The sequence below is a fragment of the Camarhynchus parvulus genome, chromosome 1A (assembly GCF_901933205.1).
Source record: "Camarhynchus parvulus chromosome 1A, STF_HiC, whole genome shotgun sequence".
NCBI classification, from domain to species: Eukaryota; Metazoa; Chordata; class Aves; order Passeriformes; family Thraupidae; genus Camarhynchus; species Camarhynchus parvulus.
Genome location: NC_044586.1, coordinates 48,075,906 through 48,094,708, shown reverse-complemented (window position 1 = coordinate 48,094,708; position 18,803 = coordinate 48,075,906). Strand labels below are relative to the sequence as shown.

The window sequence follows — 18,803 nt, the reverse complement described above, 5'->3', positions numbered from 1 at the left end:
AATAAATTTCCCATCACAAAGAACCTGTTAGAAAGCAGTCTGCCTTCTAGTGAGAGCTGTTTCAGGGTACACAGCTGTGCACCTTCACCACCTACAGTGCTTCTCATGAGCTGAGGCAATCTCTTCTTCAGTGGAATGTCAGAGAGCGCAGTGTGTCTTGGGTTTGCAGTGTGTGACTTGTAAACTTAACTGACAATGTTTCCTTCATCCTTTTTTTTAATGGAAAAAAAGGACCAAGTTTAAGTGGCCTTATTCTTCAGCTTATATCAGAGCTGTGTGAAGACCCTGCTTTCTTTCTAAACTTGTATTTCTTTTAAGTAGGGCCAGCTTGAACTTTTCCTGAGACTAAATTATACCATACTAACTGATTGTATCCATATTCACAAAATTAGGGCTGACACAGAACTGGCTGTAATCTCCTGGAGCTTTGTGTTATGAATTCTGGTATATTCCTCAAAAACTTCAAGCTAGTACTATGGGGCAAAAGCCACAAAGTATTTTTCAGGAGCCCACAGTGAGTTTGAAGAGGCATTGGAAATAGTATTATTGTTGATATTTTCTGAGTCAAATTCTGTGCACTAAAAATTTCAAGCAATATTGAGAATTACCTTGTAAGAAAAATAAATAATCTCCGATACCAGAGTAAGACTGGATTCTGAGTTGTTCTCTATGTTTAACTAACTTTTTAAATAATGTAGGTTTCCCTTAATATTAATGTGAAATAGCTATAAATGCACCTGACACAGTGCAACTGCTTTTGTTAAATCTTCCAGATTTTCCTGTGTATGAGGCTGTGTTAAAATCATATGTATTTTTTCATTGAAGTAAAATCCCCTTTTCTAATCAGTTTGAAATTCTATTTCATTACTTAAAGCTGTAGTGAAAAAGTAATAGTGTAATTCCTGGAATTTTCACAGAAATTCAATTCTGTTGGTGTGTATGCCAGTATTGGCTATGCTGCTATCCAGAATAATACAAAATAATTTTGAAGTTACTCAGCAGGGTTTTAAGAGGAAGAAACCCTATTTGGCTACATTAGTAATTTCCCTGGATTACATTTGTCTTCATTATTATGGCTTTGAATACCAGTGAATATTTCATCTTTCTTCAAATTAAAAAGTTAAAATTTCCTCTGCAAATTAAATGGAGAATGTGTGCCTTTATTAGCAATCTGAGTTAAGATATCAGGATTCTCTTAACCCCTTAAAAAGTTGTACCTGCAACAAACTTTTTAAACAATGTATTTTAAAACAATGAAATGGTAGAATTATTTTTGTTGCATTTTAAATAATTGTCCTAAAATTTTGATGGAAATCTTCCTCTTACTCTCTAAACCATGTCCTCAAAGCTGTATGGTATCATATTTAATAAGTCTCTTGCCAGATATTTAGAAGTTGTACTGGAGTGGCCATACAAATGGGGTCTCCTTGTTTTTCTCCATCATCATGCTCTACTGACTTGCTGCAAGATCTGGTCCTGCCTTCTGTGCCTTGAGTTACAGTATCCTGCTGCTGAGATGAACTCTCTGAAATCACTGAGACTTTCTGGTGATCCATCTGCATTTCATTTGAGTTGCCAAGCACAAAGATACTATTCTGGCCTCTCTCCAGCTGGGGATAGGAAATCAGTTGCAAAGTTGAAGGTACAGGTGCACGAATACCTGTGTGTGACAAAGCTCCAGGAGCCATGTTTTCTATATGGAAACTCAGGTGATGGGAACATCTGTAGCATCTTGCAGGCTTGTTGAGAACAGAGCAGCAAGGGAAGAGAAGAGAAAGATTGTGAGGTATGTCTGCCTTAAAAAGTAGAGCTGTGAGAAGAGTGGGGGGGAAGGACACAAGAAGGTTTTAGCTTAATCTTCAGCAAGGAATACCCAGCTGGGATTCAAGGCACCTGAAGATGACTTCAATGTAAATCACAGCTCTCAACTGCTTTACTAGTGATGCTTTATATGGATTAATACGAGTCCTAAAAAAGAAACTGAAGGAGGTCTCTGCCTTGATGTACCCCTGGACCTTCCCTAGTGTCTTTCATGATCCAGCTTTTTTTTTTTTCCCCTCTGGGAAAAGCAGACCCTTTTACAGCCTTAGTTTCCTGATTGCCGCTTTGGAAAAAGCTTTATTTTGCTCAGCATGTTTTGCTTTCTAGATGTCTTACTGTGGCACTTAGTTTCCTCAAACACTGAATTGACTGCTAAATGCTTGATGTGTATGTAATGTCTCCTGAACTGTTTGGGTTTTCTGCAGTCCGAATGTTTTTCAAGAATGAGTGTATTAATAAGAGGCCAGGTGGGTAATTTCAAAAGGGGAAGTAATACTGCCACCATAAGTGCTGACTGACTTTGCTCTGTAAGGATGGGAAGGGCTGCAGTGCCTCCCTAACTGACTTAGATCATGGCTAAGGTGGATGCTAAGCAAAGGACTTCTGATTGATGAAATCCTTCAGTTTTAAGGCTTAAGGCCATACCCAGCCTGAATGCAAGGGGCCTGTTAAAGAAACTTGAAGAAACCTGTAAGGCTAGATGGGAATTTTGAGGCTGAAGCAGGAAAGTGTGAGAAGAGCTCTTGACCTGTTCAGGGGTACCATGAGGTGTCAGGGGCTCCTGATGCTGTACAAGGGATGTAAGGGACGTTGCTTCTCACCCTCTGAGCACCAGGCCAGCAGGGCACAAACTCCTAAGCTTCAGCCTCCCTGGGGGAGGCTGCACAAACTCCTGCTCCTGCCTCCCTGGGGGGCTGAAAAAGTGAAAAATGGAAAGAGAGAACATGCTCTACTTGAGATGCTTCTTTGCATTTCTGATAACATTAAAGCCACTTTTAGTTTTTCCTTGCTGCCTCTGTAGTTATCCCTTTCCAGGTTCCAAAGATCTAAGGCATCCTTCATAGACTCAGGTTGAAACAGATTCCTCAGATATCATTTCCTGTGCTTAACTGGGTATCTAGGTGGGTTGGCTCATGTGCTGTCCCAATCTTCTTAGCTGAAAATAATTACTTTTTAGCAAGTTAAAAATGGATGACTTTCCACTTAGGTATCTTTTTACATTCTTCCTTGCCCTATGTTCTCCTCTCCAGAACATGCAAATCAGTTCCTTGAATCTTGTATTTCAGTTGCTATAATCTCTAAATCTGTAATCACCTGTTGCCTCAGAAAGGTCTGTTCCTTTCTGAGGGTGTTGTCCATAGCATGATATGGCTACAGGCTCATGCAAAGATATGAAGAAAGGCACTCCAGACTGAGGAGGGATCATGACTCCTCTTTGAGCTTGAGGGATGGCAGTGGAAGAGAATGCTATCTTCTGTGGAACATAGCTTCCAAATGTTTTTTCCTACCAAATGCTACAGCAATCTTCTTTAATTATCCTTTTTAGCCTTGAATGTTTCAGCATTTTTTATCAGAACAGTCTCAAGTTCCCAGGTCCTTGCAGCTGAATCACCCCACTGAAAAACTTCGTGGATTTCTTGATTTATGTCTTAGTTTTCATAGATGCCTCAAAAGGACCTAACCCACCACATATATAACTACACCTTGTGTTTGAAGTTTTGTAGTATATTAGATAATAAAATGAACATCATCTCTTTATTATCATTTGAAATATGCAGATATGAAAATTCTGTTTCAGGGAATTAGAATATATAGGGAGAGAGGTAGGGATCAGCACAGAGCACTGTAATAGTCCAACTACATTGTCTACTGTGTAAAATGCACAGAAATCACTCCAACCTCTGGGAAGTTTCTGATCCCTGGAGGCAGCCAAAGCAGGTGCTTAATTCTCTTTCTCCTGCTGATCTTGCAATCAATGAACAGGAAAAAAAAAACAACAACAAAAAAAAAAAGCCAAAAAAAAACCACCCAAACCAAAAAAACCCAACAAACTACTGAGTTTAAATAATATTTCAAGGTTATTTTAGGTGTCAAAAATTGTATTATCTGAAGTATAGTCTCAGCAGAGAGTATGGTATTGTTCTGTCAGGACTTAGTGCTGTTTAGTCATCTCCCATCCATGCTGCCAATCAGTCCTGTGGCACAGCCTGAGGAGCCTGTGGGTTTATTTTCACTGCTGAAACAACCTGGGCTCACAGCTCTCTCTTCAGGGTCTTCCACTGTGGTATGTCCTCCCTATCCAAGTTTTCACAGAGATGGTGTTGAAAGCTCCTGTGACAGTGCCTTACTGGCATGCTGAGCACCCTTCCCCACAGAGAGCAGATTTTTTTTTGTGGTCCCAAGATAATAATTTGGTCAGGCCAATGGAGATGGACTGGCCAAATGTGGAGTAAAGTTCCAAGTAGCAGATAATGGACTTCATTGCTGCTGAACTGATGTTCCTAAAATAATCCACATAAGGCAGTGAAATACCACAACACAGAAGATTTTGTTTCCTTCTTCCTGACTTACACATCCAATAAAGAGTGACAGTTCAGAATCTGGTCACCATCTTTCCTGGGAAAATGACTGATGACTAGGAAATGAATTCTTCAAAGTCACTTTGAAGGCCTCAGCCAAACTGTCCCAAGTTTCTAAAAGCTGGCTGTTAGTATGGAAGAAGTTAAGGGATTGCAAACCCTGCCAAATTCCCTGGATTTCAGTGGGAGTACTTACTGCTGGAGCTGTGATTTCAGTGTTTGTAAAATGCATTTAAGAGAATAATAAAAAAGAAAGTATGCAGAATACTAATTAACTGACCATTTAGAAAATCGTAGCAAGTGTTTCTCATCAGTGTGTATGAACTGCAATAGTTACAACTACCCTGATGATTAAAAACTGTAACATTTATGCAGTTCTGACTAATTTCCCCCAGCACATGCAAACAATATTCAATTGAAGGTTACTACAATGTTAACAAATATCTAACCAACAAATCTCAAGGGCTGTAGTCTTATCACATTTGTTGTGGAAACCTTTTACATAACTTGCATAATTTAAATATTTACAAAATATAAACTTTCTTGTCTTATCAAAAATAGTTCTTTGCACAATTAAACAGTAATCCTTTTACATGATGCTTTTTAAGCCAGGCATTAAATCACTGCATAAAAATAAACAACCTTTCACAGATGTAAAATAAAATTAAGCCAACATATGGAGACAGAGAAAGTATTATCATTAACAGTTTAAATATTTTAGTGGTGTGAGCCAATCCATAAATTATATTGTGCATTGAACTTACTGAAGGTGCAACCTAATGAAAAATTCTAGCTGCTGATTCTATGAAGAAAATCTGTTTAAAAAATCCTTTTCTTTATGGCAGATTCCTTTGGGCTAAATCTCATGTGGTTTTCATAATGATGGTGAACCACCAGTGGGATGGTTGAATGTGGCAGGTTATTGCATAGAATTCAAGAGTGGGGTGACAACCAGCTGATTCGCAAAATGTGTGCTCAGATACTCAGGAAATGCCTGCAGAGGGTTTTATTTCCTTCAAATATCAAACTGTGTTTCTGTCCCTTCTCAGGCCTGTCCCTTGTGTATTTGAAGGACAACCAGTTAAAAACCCTGAGGTTGCTGTTTGGTACCCCATTCACATTCACCAATCTGTGCTCCTCTCTCCCCTGGGCACAGCTTGACCCTCCTTTTCCAGGCAGACACTGCTGTGAGCTCTCTGCAGTCACACACGTTCCTCACTTCCTGATGCTTTTCTGCACATTATGCAAAAGGCAGTTTTCTGAACGGCTGCAAAGCAAATGCTTCGTGCTCAACAGCTGAACTCTTTCCCTATCTTTGTGGGTCTTTCTGAAGTCTGCAGAAATGAACTATCTAGTGGATCCATCTAGTCCCAGTTTTAAAAGCAAAGACATAAGGACTATGTCTAATGTGTTTTACAAACTCTCTTGACTCTTCTGTCTAATGAGATCTTGAGATTTCTCCATTGCGCCACACAGATCTTGAGGACATTGTTGTCTATTAAATACTTGAAAAGTTTAGCATCTGCCTCTGCTCATGGAGTAACATGTTCAAATGTGTCATCAGGAGTCCTTTTTGCTGTTTAAGCTGTCCCTGCATGCAGCCTGATGTTTACTCAGCTGTCCTTTCAGTCGAGGCACACTTGGACTACCCATGGTGCGGCAGTACCTGTTCCCCCCAGGCAGGTCCCTCTGAAATCCCGCATGGTGACAGTGACTGCTGCCCCCATGGCAGGAGCTGTGTGCAGCACACTGGCTGGCTGGTCCGGCCGTGTTTCCTGTCCTTCACCTCACTTGCAGGTGTGTACGTCAGTCATGGTCTCGCACCTCCTGCAGCGCACGTAGCAGCACCAGACGAACTTGCACTCGCAGCGCTCCACGTGCCGCACGACGTGGGTGTTGTACCCACGCCCGCAGCACAGCAGGTTACAGCCCTCGGGCCCCTGCGACGTGCGGTTACATTCCCTGCCCTGAGTGCCAGGGATCCCCAGTTTTTGGTCTTCCACGCAGTAATTGGGCGATTTGTTCACATACAGCAGGTCCTCCTTCCCAATTGGTATTTTTCTCTGGCTCTTCTCTTTTCTGCGTAGCTTTTTTTTCAGTCTGTCTGATATTTGTATGCTGTTTTCATACTTCTCCTTTAAAAACCGGCCAATCTTTTCAAAGGATGACATGGTTTTCCAACAAGTTTTCACAGCACAGGACCCAGAAACACCATGACAACGGCAATCCACAGACATCAGCTTTGCTACAGCCTGAAAGCAAAGGGAGAACAACATTTGGATGTGCTCTTTCATTCATCAGGAGTGCTGCCTGACATCAGTAGCACAGAGGTCTCAAAGTATTTAATATTACAGCTGCCACTGCCATTTTCACAACAGGGAAGTCAGAGCACGTGTTAGGAACCAGGTTTCCAGTCCTGGACCCCCACTATGAGAGGCATGATCTTCATTTGCAGTTTGCAATGGCCATAATGTAGCAATATTGATCAGAATAGTGAAAGCTGTGATTTCTGGATCGCTTTTCATTCTGGAGGATCCTAAATACCTGAATGACATGTCCTGTGTTGCTCCTCCCACTGCTGGAATGACTCTCATGGGCAAAAGGATCAGTCTAGTGGGGAACAGCAGAAGGGGAAAGCAAGGATAGGGCAGGTCATGGCACCCTTCCTATTTTGGAAGACACTTACTGGACAAGTATCCAGTTATGTTGCCTTTTAATGGTACTTTACAGCTACCATGAAGACCACTAAACATTGACAGCCCTGTTTGTAACTAAGGCCACAGGAATGGCTGGAGTCACACAGCAGTGCCTGGGCAGCCAGTGTGGCTCAGCACCCAAAGCAGCACGGGAGGAGGCATCTCTGGGCAAACTGTTGGAAGAGCAGGAGGATGTCCACATCTCCAGGCTTCACAGAAAGTCTGTCAAAAGACCCGCCATGGCTTAGCAGAGGTGTCTTTGGCTCAGATAATCTGTAGTAAATCTCAGGTGCTTCTCACTTATAGTCTTAAACCCTGTTCTTTTAATTTAGGCATAACTAGTTCTAGTACGAGTTCCTAGTGTTTCCAGTTTCGTAATGGCTCTGTTTAACACAACTATGTAGCTGCACTCATATTACTTTTATAACTGTCAATGTCTTTGCAAGATTTCACAGTTATTGCCAACACTTAAATTAAATTCTTGCCAACATTTAAATTCTTGCCAACACTTAAATTCTTGCCAACAAGTAAATACTTAAATACTTAGATGAGTTACTTTTCCATACCCGTGCAGAAGCAAGGGCTGGGCTGAACAGTAACTGTCTGACCACCAATGGGAACCTGAATCCTGTGTTAAGCTTTTTGTAACATGTAACAATTTTGGCTCAGTTTGTAGGATATCAAGCCTCAAATAACTGGGATCTGTAAACAGGCAGTAACTTCCTTTATCTTGAGACTGACTCAAACACTCAGGAGACAATCAATACAATACTTCCTTCTCTAACATCCAGTAGTCATAGTATAAAATCATACAATTAGTCTTGTGACAACCCTCTAATGACAAATATTAGAGTTTGAAAAAGGCACTGAAAAATCCCACATGTACTGAGGTAGTACCAGATATCATAATTTTTGGTTTGTTTAACACTTGCATTAACATACCTTCTGGAGCCATCCTGTAGATTCATAAGGGCCATTGGTTAGTAGTGTAGAAAACCCATGTTGCCATCTTCCATTTTACTAACCTTTCTCCCCATATTTAATTTCCACAATCAAAGCAATTGGGAAATTTAACAGTAAGTGTGGATTTTAAATTAACTCATAGTAAGTTTGTCTTGAAACTCCTCATGCATCAAGGCCAATGCATGTTGAAATTAATCCTCTTTGAATGAACTAGCTTTACCAAAACATGGGGGAAAAAACTCAGCCTCCACACATACTATATACTAGCTGCTGTCAGTCTATGTCTTTCTGAAACTGAACTAAACAAAAAGAAGAAAAATCTAACACCCTCTTCTGGTTGCCCCTGAGAAAGTAGTTTCATTTGTGCCAGTTCCTAAGCCTTGATTCTGCAGTGACATCTGATACCTGAAATGCTACCAGGCCCCACTGCTCCTCTGCAGGACCAGAAAAACACTCAAGTCCCAGACTCCATATTGGTAGCTCAGGCAGCACAAATGCCATCCTCAATTTCCAAAATTCCAAGGCATACAGCAAAACAAATGAGCTATTTCTATTCTATATGCTAAACTGGGACTTTTCATCATGGTGCCTGTGGTCTCTGAAGTTTGGGATGAGTCCAGCATGGTTACTCCATTGGTTTCACTGGGCATTGAGGCCTCCTGGCACATTCTGCCCCAAAGGTGTTGACTCAATCTTGAGCTGGCATTTGCATAAAACTCTACAAACCTTAAAAAAACCACATGACCAAAGTGTTTGCTTGGAGTCACATCTTTGGTGAATAAACAGGAACAATTTTTAGGGGGAGGTTACTATGGAAGCCAAACATGCAAGACATTCACAAAAAACATTAGCAAGGAAGAGCAGGCATGTGCCCTTGACCTAGAACAGCCTTTACAAACTAAACCTGGCAAAGGGGTACTCCTGTACAGGAAATACTTCCACATGCTGTGGGCTGCTTTTGCAGTTGGAGATTTTCTCCACTACTGGAAGAAATAACAATATTGCAACAAGCAAACCCATGAGCACACACAGACTCTTTTAGTGGCCAATCAGCTGCTAGTTAATACTGGAAGATACTCACCATCTCTTCTACACAGACTAGTGTCTCTTTAATAGACAGACTTGACCTTGCTCATATCTCAAGAATCTGTCAACAATGAAATCACTGGGTAGTCAAAATATGATTCATTAAGATGTAAGAGTGATTGGGTCAGATGAGAATTTAAAATACAAGGATGAAAAATCTGTCAGAAGACAGATGACCTAATAAAATGTGAATATCAAACACAATATCAAAAGATAAATTTTACACTCAACTTAAAAATAGAAAGGATTTAATAACATTTTTCCAATTTTGAATGATAAGTTATTTTTGTCAAGTAACTAGAATTTCAAAGTAGTTTTAAATCATATTGTGCTAGTAGATTTGTAAGGTTACAGATTTAATCCTCACTTTCACTGCAGTATAATGAGTTAATTACTAAGGGCAGAAGGATCCAGAAATTGTCAGAGGAAGCTCTGAACATGCCTGCTAGGTGCTGAGGGCCATGTGGGCAAGTAGCCCAGCAGATGACACTCAGAGTCTTTCTCTGAGGATGAATTAAGCAAAGGTAGAGGAAGACAGAGTTTCAAAATAGGAGCAGAAACTGATGTTTAACTCCTAGACTGATATCAGAATATAAAAATGTGGCATACATTAGCAGTGTATGAATGAGCAGATGAACGAAAGAAACACAAATGTGATTCAGTGTCTTGCTTACCAGCTGCTAGGATGGGCAAATTTTAAGCCTGGACTCCAATATACTTTAAGTTGCCAGCGCAGGGAGGTGACATTTTGCTTTGCCTGATCACAGAACATGCTACTGCATCTCAGTCTATCATGTAAACTTCAATGAAAAATCTCCCATAATTGAACATCTGGCAAAGTTTAGGGATTAGTCATCTCCTGATGGTGCAAGCAAACCTAAGATTGTACCTATAGAGCCAACATGGCCTTCAGGTGGGACACACCTGTGTCTCAGCAGTGCACAGAGACTGCAGAGTTACTGGGACCATGACTGACTACACAACCAGTGTTCTGTTTCACATTTTAGGTTCATATGGTGAATCTGTTCAATTAGTCACGAACTAGTGAGAGGCTTCTCCATATGAAACAAAATTCCATGGAGAGCTTCAGAGGAGCGCTGTCACAGAAACCTGGTGGATGGATGTGTCATTCTGAGCAAGCTGGGACAGGCTTTCTTTGGTGGGTATGGATCTGACTGATAGCTTGTGAGAAATGAGCAGGGTGGTGACTGAGCTGGGTCCACCAGCATTGTGGTCAGCCATAGACCCATCTGAGCAGCTCCTCCTGCCCCTATTGCCACTCAGCCTTGGTGGCACAACAAGCACAACAAGAGTGCAGGGCTAAGTGATGAACAGGGATGAACACTGCTCTTTTCAAAAATTAAACCTGATAGAAAGATCATTTTTAAACTGCCTTCCTTTCACTGATCCAGTGCAATTAACAGAGGGAGCAGCACAGGGTGGGAATCTGTGGCTAGAACAGACAGATGGGGCAGAAAGCAGAGACTGATTTGCAGCAGAGTGTCAATGGAATCACAGTTTGCATACCCTCTAATGCCAGTTAATGCTTAACACATCCAAGCTGAGCTTTCTGTTTGCAGGCACTGCTCTCAGCTGTGAGACAAGGACTGCCAGTACTTGTTTTTTCACAGGAACCAATGCCTGTGATCAAATGTCCCAGTTTCAGACACTGGTAGAACTAACATGATTATTCATGAAGACAAACACACGTCCTGCCACAGGTGCACTTAAGAACAGTTCCAAACTTGGTGAGTCTCTTACCAATCCACGAATATCAGTAAAAACAAACTCTCCAAACAAGTCCCACATCAAATAAATTTCCACAAGTATAAAAGTGAGCAGAATTTTTCCAGTAGTGAAATAATACTAATACAATGATAGTGAACCCATATGTGCCTGACTCCCCACATCCTTTTGTATAAGGAGCAGAAGAGCCCAGCTCACACATGCACACCTGAGCACACTGAAAATTGCCTTGCTAAAGGATGATGAGTGTTTATCTTGTACCAGAATAAGGATGCAATCTGAACCTTCTGAGAGTTGGATTAGTGGACAACTCAAAAGACACACAGTTTTAAAATTTTTATATGTTGATATGATAACTATGAGATGTGGAAGTATAAAATAACATTTTGTACTGAAATAGGAGAGAAATAAGAGAATTCTGCACATACCAGTTCTCTTACTAACTCCCAACAAACACAGAAGACTGTGTCTGTCCCTGGAAGACTGCTCTTGCAAGACACCGAACCAGGAACATGATAGTATTTATTACAAAAGGTCATAAGATATCAAAGCATCCGTCTTGTAAGCCCCAAAACATGAAGGCCAACATTCCAGCAACTCCTAGTTAAGATTTGAAAATACAAAAATGAAGAGTTATGCTAAACTTCAGATAATATTGCTGCTAGAAATCCCAAGTACCAACAACAAACATTCTTTTTCATTCTGGACAGTGATCAAAATATTTGCTTTATCCTACATTTTGCCATTAAATTACAAAATATTTGTCCATGGAAGCTGACTGTATGGATTTCTTCCTTAACTATCTCTCTCTACAAATATAATAAACAACTGTTTGCTCTTTCCTTAAGGAGATAATAATTTAATCTTCTGTTCCTCTTATTAACATCTCCTGCTACAAGATACCAATCACCTTTCCTTGGAGGTGATTTAGCTGACTGACATCTAATTAAACTCATAGCTTTTAGATCTCATCTTTTACTTTGGTTTAAAGTTTTCTTCAACTACTTCAGTTATAAAAAAGGGTCTCTGTCACCTGGAATCATGGAATGGTTCCAGCTGGAAGGAACCTGAAAGATTTTTTGCTTTTTCAACAACACAGCTTAAATGAAATAACACATATTACCTGTAAAAATTACTTCAAATTAAAGTAATTTTCAATTATACTACCATGGCTCTTATGATGGCTTACTATGGCTATTCCCTGTCTATGGCAGATAGGAAAGTTGATTACAGTAAAGCCCACTGATGCTGCTTCCAGCTACAGGAAATTTCGGAGTCACAATGGAGTCCATCAATATGTGTAGTCAAAACCAGAGGTTTTCCCTTTCTTTTTTTCCCCCTTAGTTAAAGCTGTGTCACTGAGCAGAACAGATTTAAAGTATTATGAGCCCAGAGAGAGCAATTAAAGAAGAAATCTCCAAGGTAAAGCAAAGAAAGTAATTTTAAAGTAAAACTAATACAAATCTCTGCCATTCCAGATGAAAGCCCCAAGCACTAGATTACAGGCTCACATCCCCCTGCATAGGCTATTGCTGCCCCCATTTTGCATCCTCTGCAGGAAGGAAGGAAAATCCAATGTCACACACCCAAATGCATAGCTTTCCTCTGCAAGCCTGGTTGGAAGTTCTTTGGACTGAAAAAAGCCATCCAAAATCAGTCTCCTTCCACTTCTTTGATGCATGTCCTAACCAATGAGCTACTTTGAAGGTGTCATTTCTATGCCATGTTTTTAAAGATAATATTAACTCTTGATTTCCCCTCTGAACAGTGTTAAACTTGCACTCTCAGGTGTGGACTGCAGACTGCAAGATGACTAATGAGGCCCTGGATCCAGCTGGCCATCTCATTTAGTATTAGAGAGAATTATAAATGCAGGTCATGATAATAACAGAATAATCAGTGACAGAAGTCATATCATATTAAGATGATAACAAGACTATTTCAAGTTTGTATCTGCATATCAAATATCCAATTAAGATCAATTTACTATGTAAGTCCTACAGATCTATTACTTATTTTGTGGCTTTTATTTTAACATACAGAAATTAGTTGGTTAAAACCAGCTCTGATTCTGAGTTTCTACGTGTTTCTTTGGTGATGTTCTTGCCACTGGCCCCATGAATACCTGCAGCCAAGGCCCCACCTCCTCTGGCTGGTGTCACTTTGCCGATGAAGGTGATCGAGCGGCTGCTGCCACACCTGAGTGGCACCTACCTGCCTGCCAGCCTCGTTGTTGTGCAGGTCCATGGCCACCAGCCCGCTCTTGCCTGTCGCGTTCTTCAAAGGCGCATCCAGGAACTTCCTGCTGAAGGACATTCCGTAGTGGATGTCGTCCGAGCAGCCGCCCCAGTGCCATCCCTCGCTGGCAGAGCCGCCGTGCCGCAGGGTGACATCGCAGGAGCACTCGGTCACGTTGCCCGCGCTGCACGAGCGCGTCACCGAGTGCACCAGCCCCGCCGCCGTCACCGCCGACACGAACGCCGTCTCCTTCGTGCCTGCACGGCGAGGCATGGACATGTCACCCCAGAACTGCCTCTGGTCACCTTCCTGGCACCCACACCCCAAAACAGAGGTCCCCAAACCCCAAACTGACCCATCGCCCCATAACGGGATCCCCAAACCCCAAACTGCCCCCAAACCCCACACTGGGACCTCAAACTGAGCCCAAACCCCAAACAGAGACCCCACACCCCACATGGGCTGCAGAAAGGGACTTTACAAGCCAGATGATTACTAAAAGTTAATAACAGTTACAAATTTAAAGTCATCACAGCTTGGTCTGTAGTGTGGACTTGCTCAAAGCAGTGGATGTTCATACCCCACAACAACTTCAGGGCATGGCCTCTTCATATGGCCATGCTATTAATGATGCTGTTTCTCACTACTGGTACCATGCAATTTTTGGTAATTCCTTTCTAAATCTGATTAGGAATTTTATTTGCCACAGAAATTTTCAAGCCAAGTAATAAATGAAGAATCAAGCTCCAAACGAACCACATTCCAAACCCCTTACTCTCCACTCTGCTTTTCACTGTTCATATTGATTTGAAGAAGAAAACCTCAGAGAAGCTGTCATGATCCCAGGTTACTGTGGTACAGGGCCAAAACTTACCTCATGCTAAATTTAGCAATCATTGATGTTCTTCTAATTCACAAAGGTTGCAAAGAGTCCCAAAAGTCTTAAACAAGGCAGAAATCAGCACAAAGATATTCTGGCCATGTGCTTTTCCCAGAAAAAGCTGGCCATGGGAAAGACAGCAGCATGAAAGGCCTTTACTTGTTAGACTGGCTTCTTAGGCCTGCCCCATTCTCTGAAACTTCTGGCATAATGTGGCACCCAGCCACATTTAACACATTACTGTGTTAAGTAAGGCATAATCTAAGCAAATTGAATATGATTGAGAGATCAATAAATTTAGCTAAAATTTTACTGAAAGGGGCCAATTTTCATTGTTGTGAAAATTATTTATTTCCAGTCTCCAATGTTTCTGCTCATGGGTAGGGAAATTCCTGTTTGTTTCTTCTGTTTGTATTAGTCTGTGGTGCTGGTACCATCATAAAAGGCTTCCACAGCCCACACTAGTGAAGCTGTGTGGGTGAGCAGTGGCACTCACTTATGGGTCTTCAGGAACTGTCCTTCCTGTTGAACGGAAGGACTAACACACATATGGCTCCATATAGTGGGGAAAACTCCCACTTTCTTTTTTTCCCCTTTCCTTTTTGGAATATGCATCACTTTTCATTCCTCACTTTATGTTTTCATATTAAAACTTGGGGGTTTTACACTGCTTTAGTACAAAGATTGCATGAACACGAAGTGCAGTACTACAAAACTTAAAATCACATCCATCACACAATCAGTGACCAGAGAGCAAAAAAAAAAAAAAAAAAAAGTTGCAGGAAAGTTTTGGTGTGACATTTGATACAAAAAAACCTCATCCTTGTTTCAGAGAAATTCCAGCAATTTCATAATTACCTTATGCAAAAAAAGCACCTTTGGTTTCACTGCCCTGATCAATATCACATAACTGAGCACATATTATATATTTTAAAGCATTTCACGTTGTATTTAGTGTCCTGAGCAGACATTTTTACCTGCAAGTGATCTTTCTTAAATGATATGTCATAAGCCCACTTATTTAGTAACTATGACACAAGGGGATAAAGCCAACATAAGTCTGAGAACAACAGTGTTTCAATATAGTTAAGTAGATCTACCCATGGGCAGTGCCATCCACGGATGTACTACGGGAAAGTTACAAGAAGCAGCAGCAGCGTTGCAAAGACAAGCGCAGGTTTGGTCTGCTCGCTGCATTTCGTGCGCCCGCGGTCCCTCCCGGGACGGCGGCGGGCACCTCCCTGCCCGGCTCTGCCGACGGGACACACGGACGGTCCCCGCGTCCCATTCCCCCGGGCAGCCCGGCCCCCGCCCCGCCGAGCGGGCAGCGTCCCTCGGGGCGGTCTCTCGGCCACTCACTCACCGCTGCTGAGCTGCTGCCCGGGGCCGGCGGTGCCGCGGCGGGCGGCGGGCGGCGAGCGGCAGTCCCAGCGCTCGTGTCGGAACTGGCTGCGGCACTCCTGGAGCCCCAGGCGCGCTCCCTCCCGGATCGCGGGCATCAGCTCCGGCTTCTGCTCGCACAGGTCCTGCTGCCGGCGGCTCAGCGGAGGGCTGGCGCAGCCCGGCTTCTCGGGCCCGCCGGCGGCCGCGATGCCCAGCCACCTGCGGAGGCAGCGGCCCGTCAGCGCCGGGCCCCGACGGACACGAGGGGACGGGCTCGGCGCAGCCCTCCCACCCTGACCCCGGCTACTCACATCCAGGTGCTGCCGGCGGCGGGGCAGAGGGCGAGCAGCAGCGCTGCCCGCAGCAGGCTCGGTCCGAGCGGAGCCCCGCGCCCCATGGCAGCCGCATCCAGCCCCGCCGCGCCGCCGCCCCTGCCCGCGGCCCGCCCGGGCAGCAGGGACCGAGGGGGACCGTACCCAGGGGCACCCCCTACTCGGGTTTGTCCCCCTCCAGGGACAGGGGACAGCTGGCGCGGCGAGCCCCGGCCGTCGGACGGCCCTCCTGGGGAGGCTGGGCTGGCAGGGAGGGCGGCGGGAGGGGACACATCGGGAGCGCTCGGTTCCCGTCAAGGTGAGAAAGTTGGGATTGATGTTCTCCCCGGCTCCTTCCCCGGCTGTGCCTCCCCGCCCGTGCATTGGCCGCCCGGGGGCCGGGGCGGGCCGGGGCGGGCCGGGCGGGGGCGCGGCGGGGGCTCCGCTGCACAAAGCGCGGCCAAGCACGGCCCCGCACGGCCCCGCTCCGCTGCACAAAGCACGGCCCCGCACGGCCCCGCACGGATCCGCTGCACAAAGCGCGCCAAGCACGGCCCCGCACGGCCCCGCACGGATCCGCTGCACAAAGCGCGGCCCCGCACGGCCCCGCACGGCCCCGCACGGCCCCGCACGGATCCGCTGCACAAAGCACGGCCAAGCACGGCCCCGCACGGCCCCGCTCCGCTGCACAAAGCACGGCCAAGCACGGCCCCGCACGGCCCCGCTCCGCTGCACAAAGCACGGCCCCGCACGGCCCCGCACGGATCCGCTGCACAAAGCACGGCCCCGCACGGCCCCACACGGCCTCGCCTCTGCGGTGCTGCCTCTTGGGCTGCGAGGGGTGCAGCGGGGTCCGGGCGCGGCAGAGTGGAACTGGGGGCAAAGGAACCCGTAGGCCTGCAGCGATTTAACCCACAGAAATGAGAGAGATGTTAACCCATCATAACATTCCCTACACTTTTTATTACAATCTTCTAATGCTTTAACTGAGTCAGCATCAGTATTCATTAGGACAGCATTTGTTCATTCCTGTTAACTTCGGTGAGACAGTCTTATCAACTGCTGCCTCGATTGCTGGTCCTCAGTTACACATTAAAAGCCAATGAGTCAACTAGCACCTGATGGAGAGCTGCTGTTGGCACTCTGGACTTTCAAGTCCTCTTTGATCACAATATATTGCGGCTTCCTTCTGTGTAAGCAAAACACCTGCACTAAAAATAATCCGGATAAAATGACAGATCTGTAAAACTTTGATTTGACACAGTTGTAAATTAGTGAAATAGCTCTTGTGGACTGACAATAGCTCCAAGTGAAGAACACAATAAATCATCTCAATGACAAATGAACTTTTTTATGAGTACAACATCTTGGGAAATAATCACGTAGATGTGCTGTTTTCCCTTGCCTTTTTTGCCCATGAACGTGCAGAGATGTTTTAAGAGCACAGTCTGTGGTCTATTTAGATCTAGAAAATGACGCCTCCTTCCCGTTTCATGCTTATGTATCTGCCCTCAAAGCGTCTCCAAAGCATCATCAACTCGGGGCAGATTGCTCATGACCCCACTAGTTATTTAAACCTTTCAATATAACTTATTTTCTCTGTTCTGAATTTTAGTCCAGAGAACATCTGCTTGTGGTTGCAGAGGAACTTAGACCAGAGCGAGGGACATTGGAAAACAGGGAACCAGCCATGAAACAGGCCTGAACCAGCCAAAATGTGTGGGCTGTGTCAGAGAATTATCTAATTATTCCAGGACACATGGTTCATTTTATCCTCTTTGCTGCTTCCTGGCTCCATCTTCTAAAGTTAATTCAGAGCCTTGGTCTAGCAGACGTGGATTCCTTATGTGCTGCTTTATCTGCTCTATGAATTTGTCATCCACACCGAAATTATTTTTTCCTGCAGGTTCTTTAAACAAGTTTCTTCTCTGTGGTTGGTTGTTTGTTTTGTTGTTGCTGGTTGGTTTTTTTAAATTTATTAAAGTCTTTATAGATCCTTTGGTTCTAAATTCTTGTATGTGAATTTTTCTATAGTAGCTACAGAACTTTATATACAAATAGCAATGTGAGATTTAAATTTTAAAAATATTGATTTCAAAAAGTCCAATCCTATTTGTAGCATTTCATATATGGCCCCTTAAATAAATAAATCACCTTTCTGTTGGGTTCTCATGAAGATCTGATTTTATGTGCATTTTTCGCCACAATCGTCTTTGCCTAGTTAGGGAAACCATTTGATCGTGTTTCACTCTACAGTGAAACACTTGCAATTTGGAGGGCTGATGCTAAACCAAAAGTAATATTTATTGTAAGGGAGTCCTTGAGATCATCCAGTTCAATCTCTAGGAGTGACTGGAAACAAACTACATTTTTCCATGACCATCTGATTTAAAAAAGTTTGGGTTACAATGTGTTTGAATCCTAATCTCTCATCTGCCTTTCTTCCCATCTGTTTCCCTTACAGCCACTCCCTGTTTGCTGTCACAGCCGTGTGCCCCAGCAGATCCCCATCCTCTGCCCTGCTGAGCTGCAGCTTCCTGCCTGCTCTTTACACCATCTCTGCTTTATTCCCTCCAGCAGCACTCTCTTCCCCAGGCAAAGGCAGCAGGTACAGCAGTGTTCCTGTAGTCTGGAGCTCTGTGTCTGCATGCAGGTCAGTTGGCTACCAGGAGCAGAAGGGCAAACACTTCACCTTGCACGTTATGTGCTTTGCAAATCAGCAAAGGGAAACAATTTAGAAATGCCTTGCTGATCTACCAACATTTGTTGTAATTTGTCAAATGTTTCTGAAGGCTGAAATTCTAATTAGCTGATGCTTCAGAGATCTCTCTGCTGGAAGACCATTCACTCCATCACAGACAGCAACATGAGGTGGGATGCAGAGACAGTGAAGCAGAATCGAAGCCAAGGTCAAGTGCCAAAATTCAGTGAACAAAACTTACTATAAATCAGGGAAGACAAATTTTACTTTCTGCTTATCTTGCTTTCTCTGGCCATGCTGGGGATATCTGTGGCCATTCATACTAAAATGCTCACATTTTTTATTTTAAAAATAAGAAAATCAAATGTTGATAAAAGAAAAAAAAGGAAGTATGTCTAA

At 43.7% G+C, this 18,803-nt stretch overlaps 1 protein-coding gene across 1 annotated transcript; it reads right to left on the bottom strand.

Annotated features, from left to right (window-relative positions):
- Positions 1–514: 514 nt before the first annotated feature.
- WNT16 (Wnt family member 16) lies at positions 515–16,060 on the bottom strand. The gene is made up of 4 exons (XM_030959696.1): positions 15,704–16,060; positions 15,373–15,611; positions 13,106–13,386; positions 515–6,652 (listed from the first exon to the last, which is right to left on the bottom strand). The coding sequence occupies exons 1-4, from the start codon at positions 15,787–15,789 to the stop codon at positions 6,188–6,190; spliced, it is 1,071 nt and encodes a 356-aa protein (XP_030815556.1). The 5' UTR covers positions 15,790–16,060; the 3' UTR covers positions 515–6,187.
- Between the last annotated feature and the right edge of the window lie 2,743 nt (positions 16,061–18,803).

What these genes read in the sequence shown, in the direction of transcription:
- WNT16 (XM_030959696.1), bottom strand. Translation starts at nt 15,789, where the DNA reads ATGGGGCGCGGGGCTCCGCTCGGACCGAGCCTGCTGCGGGCAGCGCTG. An exon ending in GCCGCCGGCAGCACCTGGAT is followed by an intron (nt 15,612 to 15,703) that starts GTGAGTAGCCGG and finishes CTGCCTCCGCAG; the next exon opens with GTGGCTGGGCATCGCGGCCG. An exon ending in CGGGCAGCAGCTCAGCAGCG is followed by an intron (nt 13,387 to 15,372) that starts GTGAGTGAGTGG and finishes CTCGCCGTGCAG; the next exon opens with GCACGAAGGAGACGGCGTTC.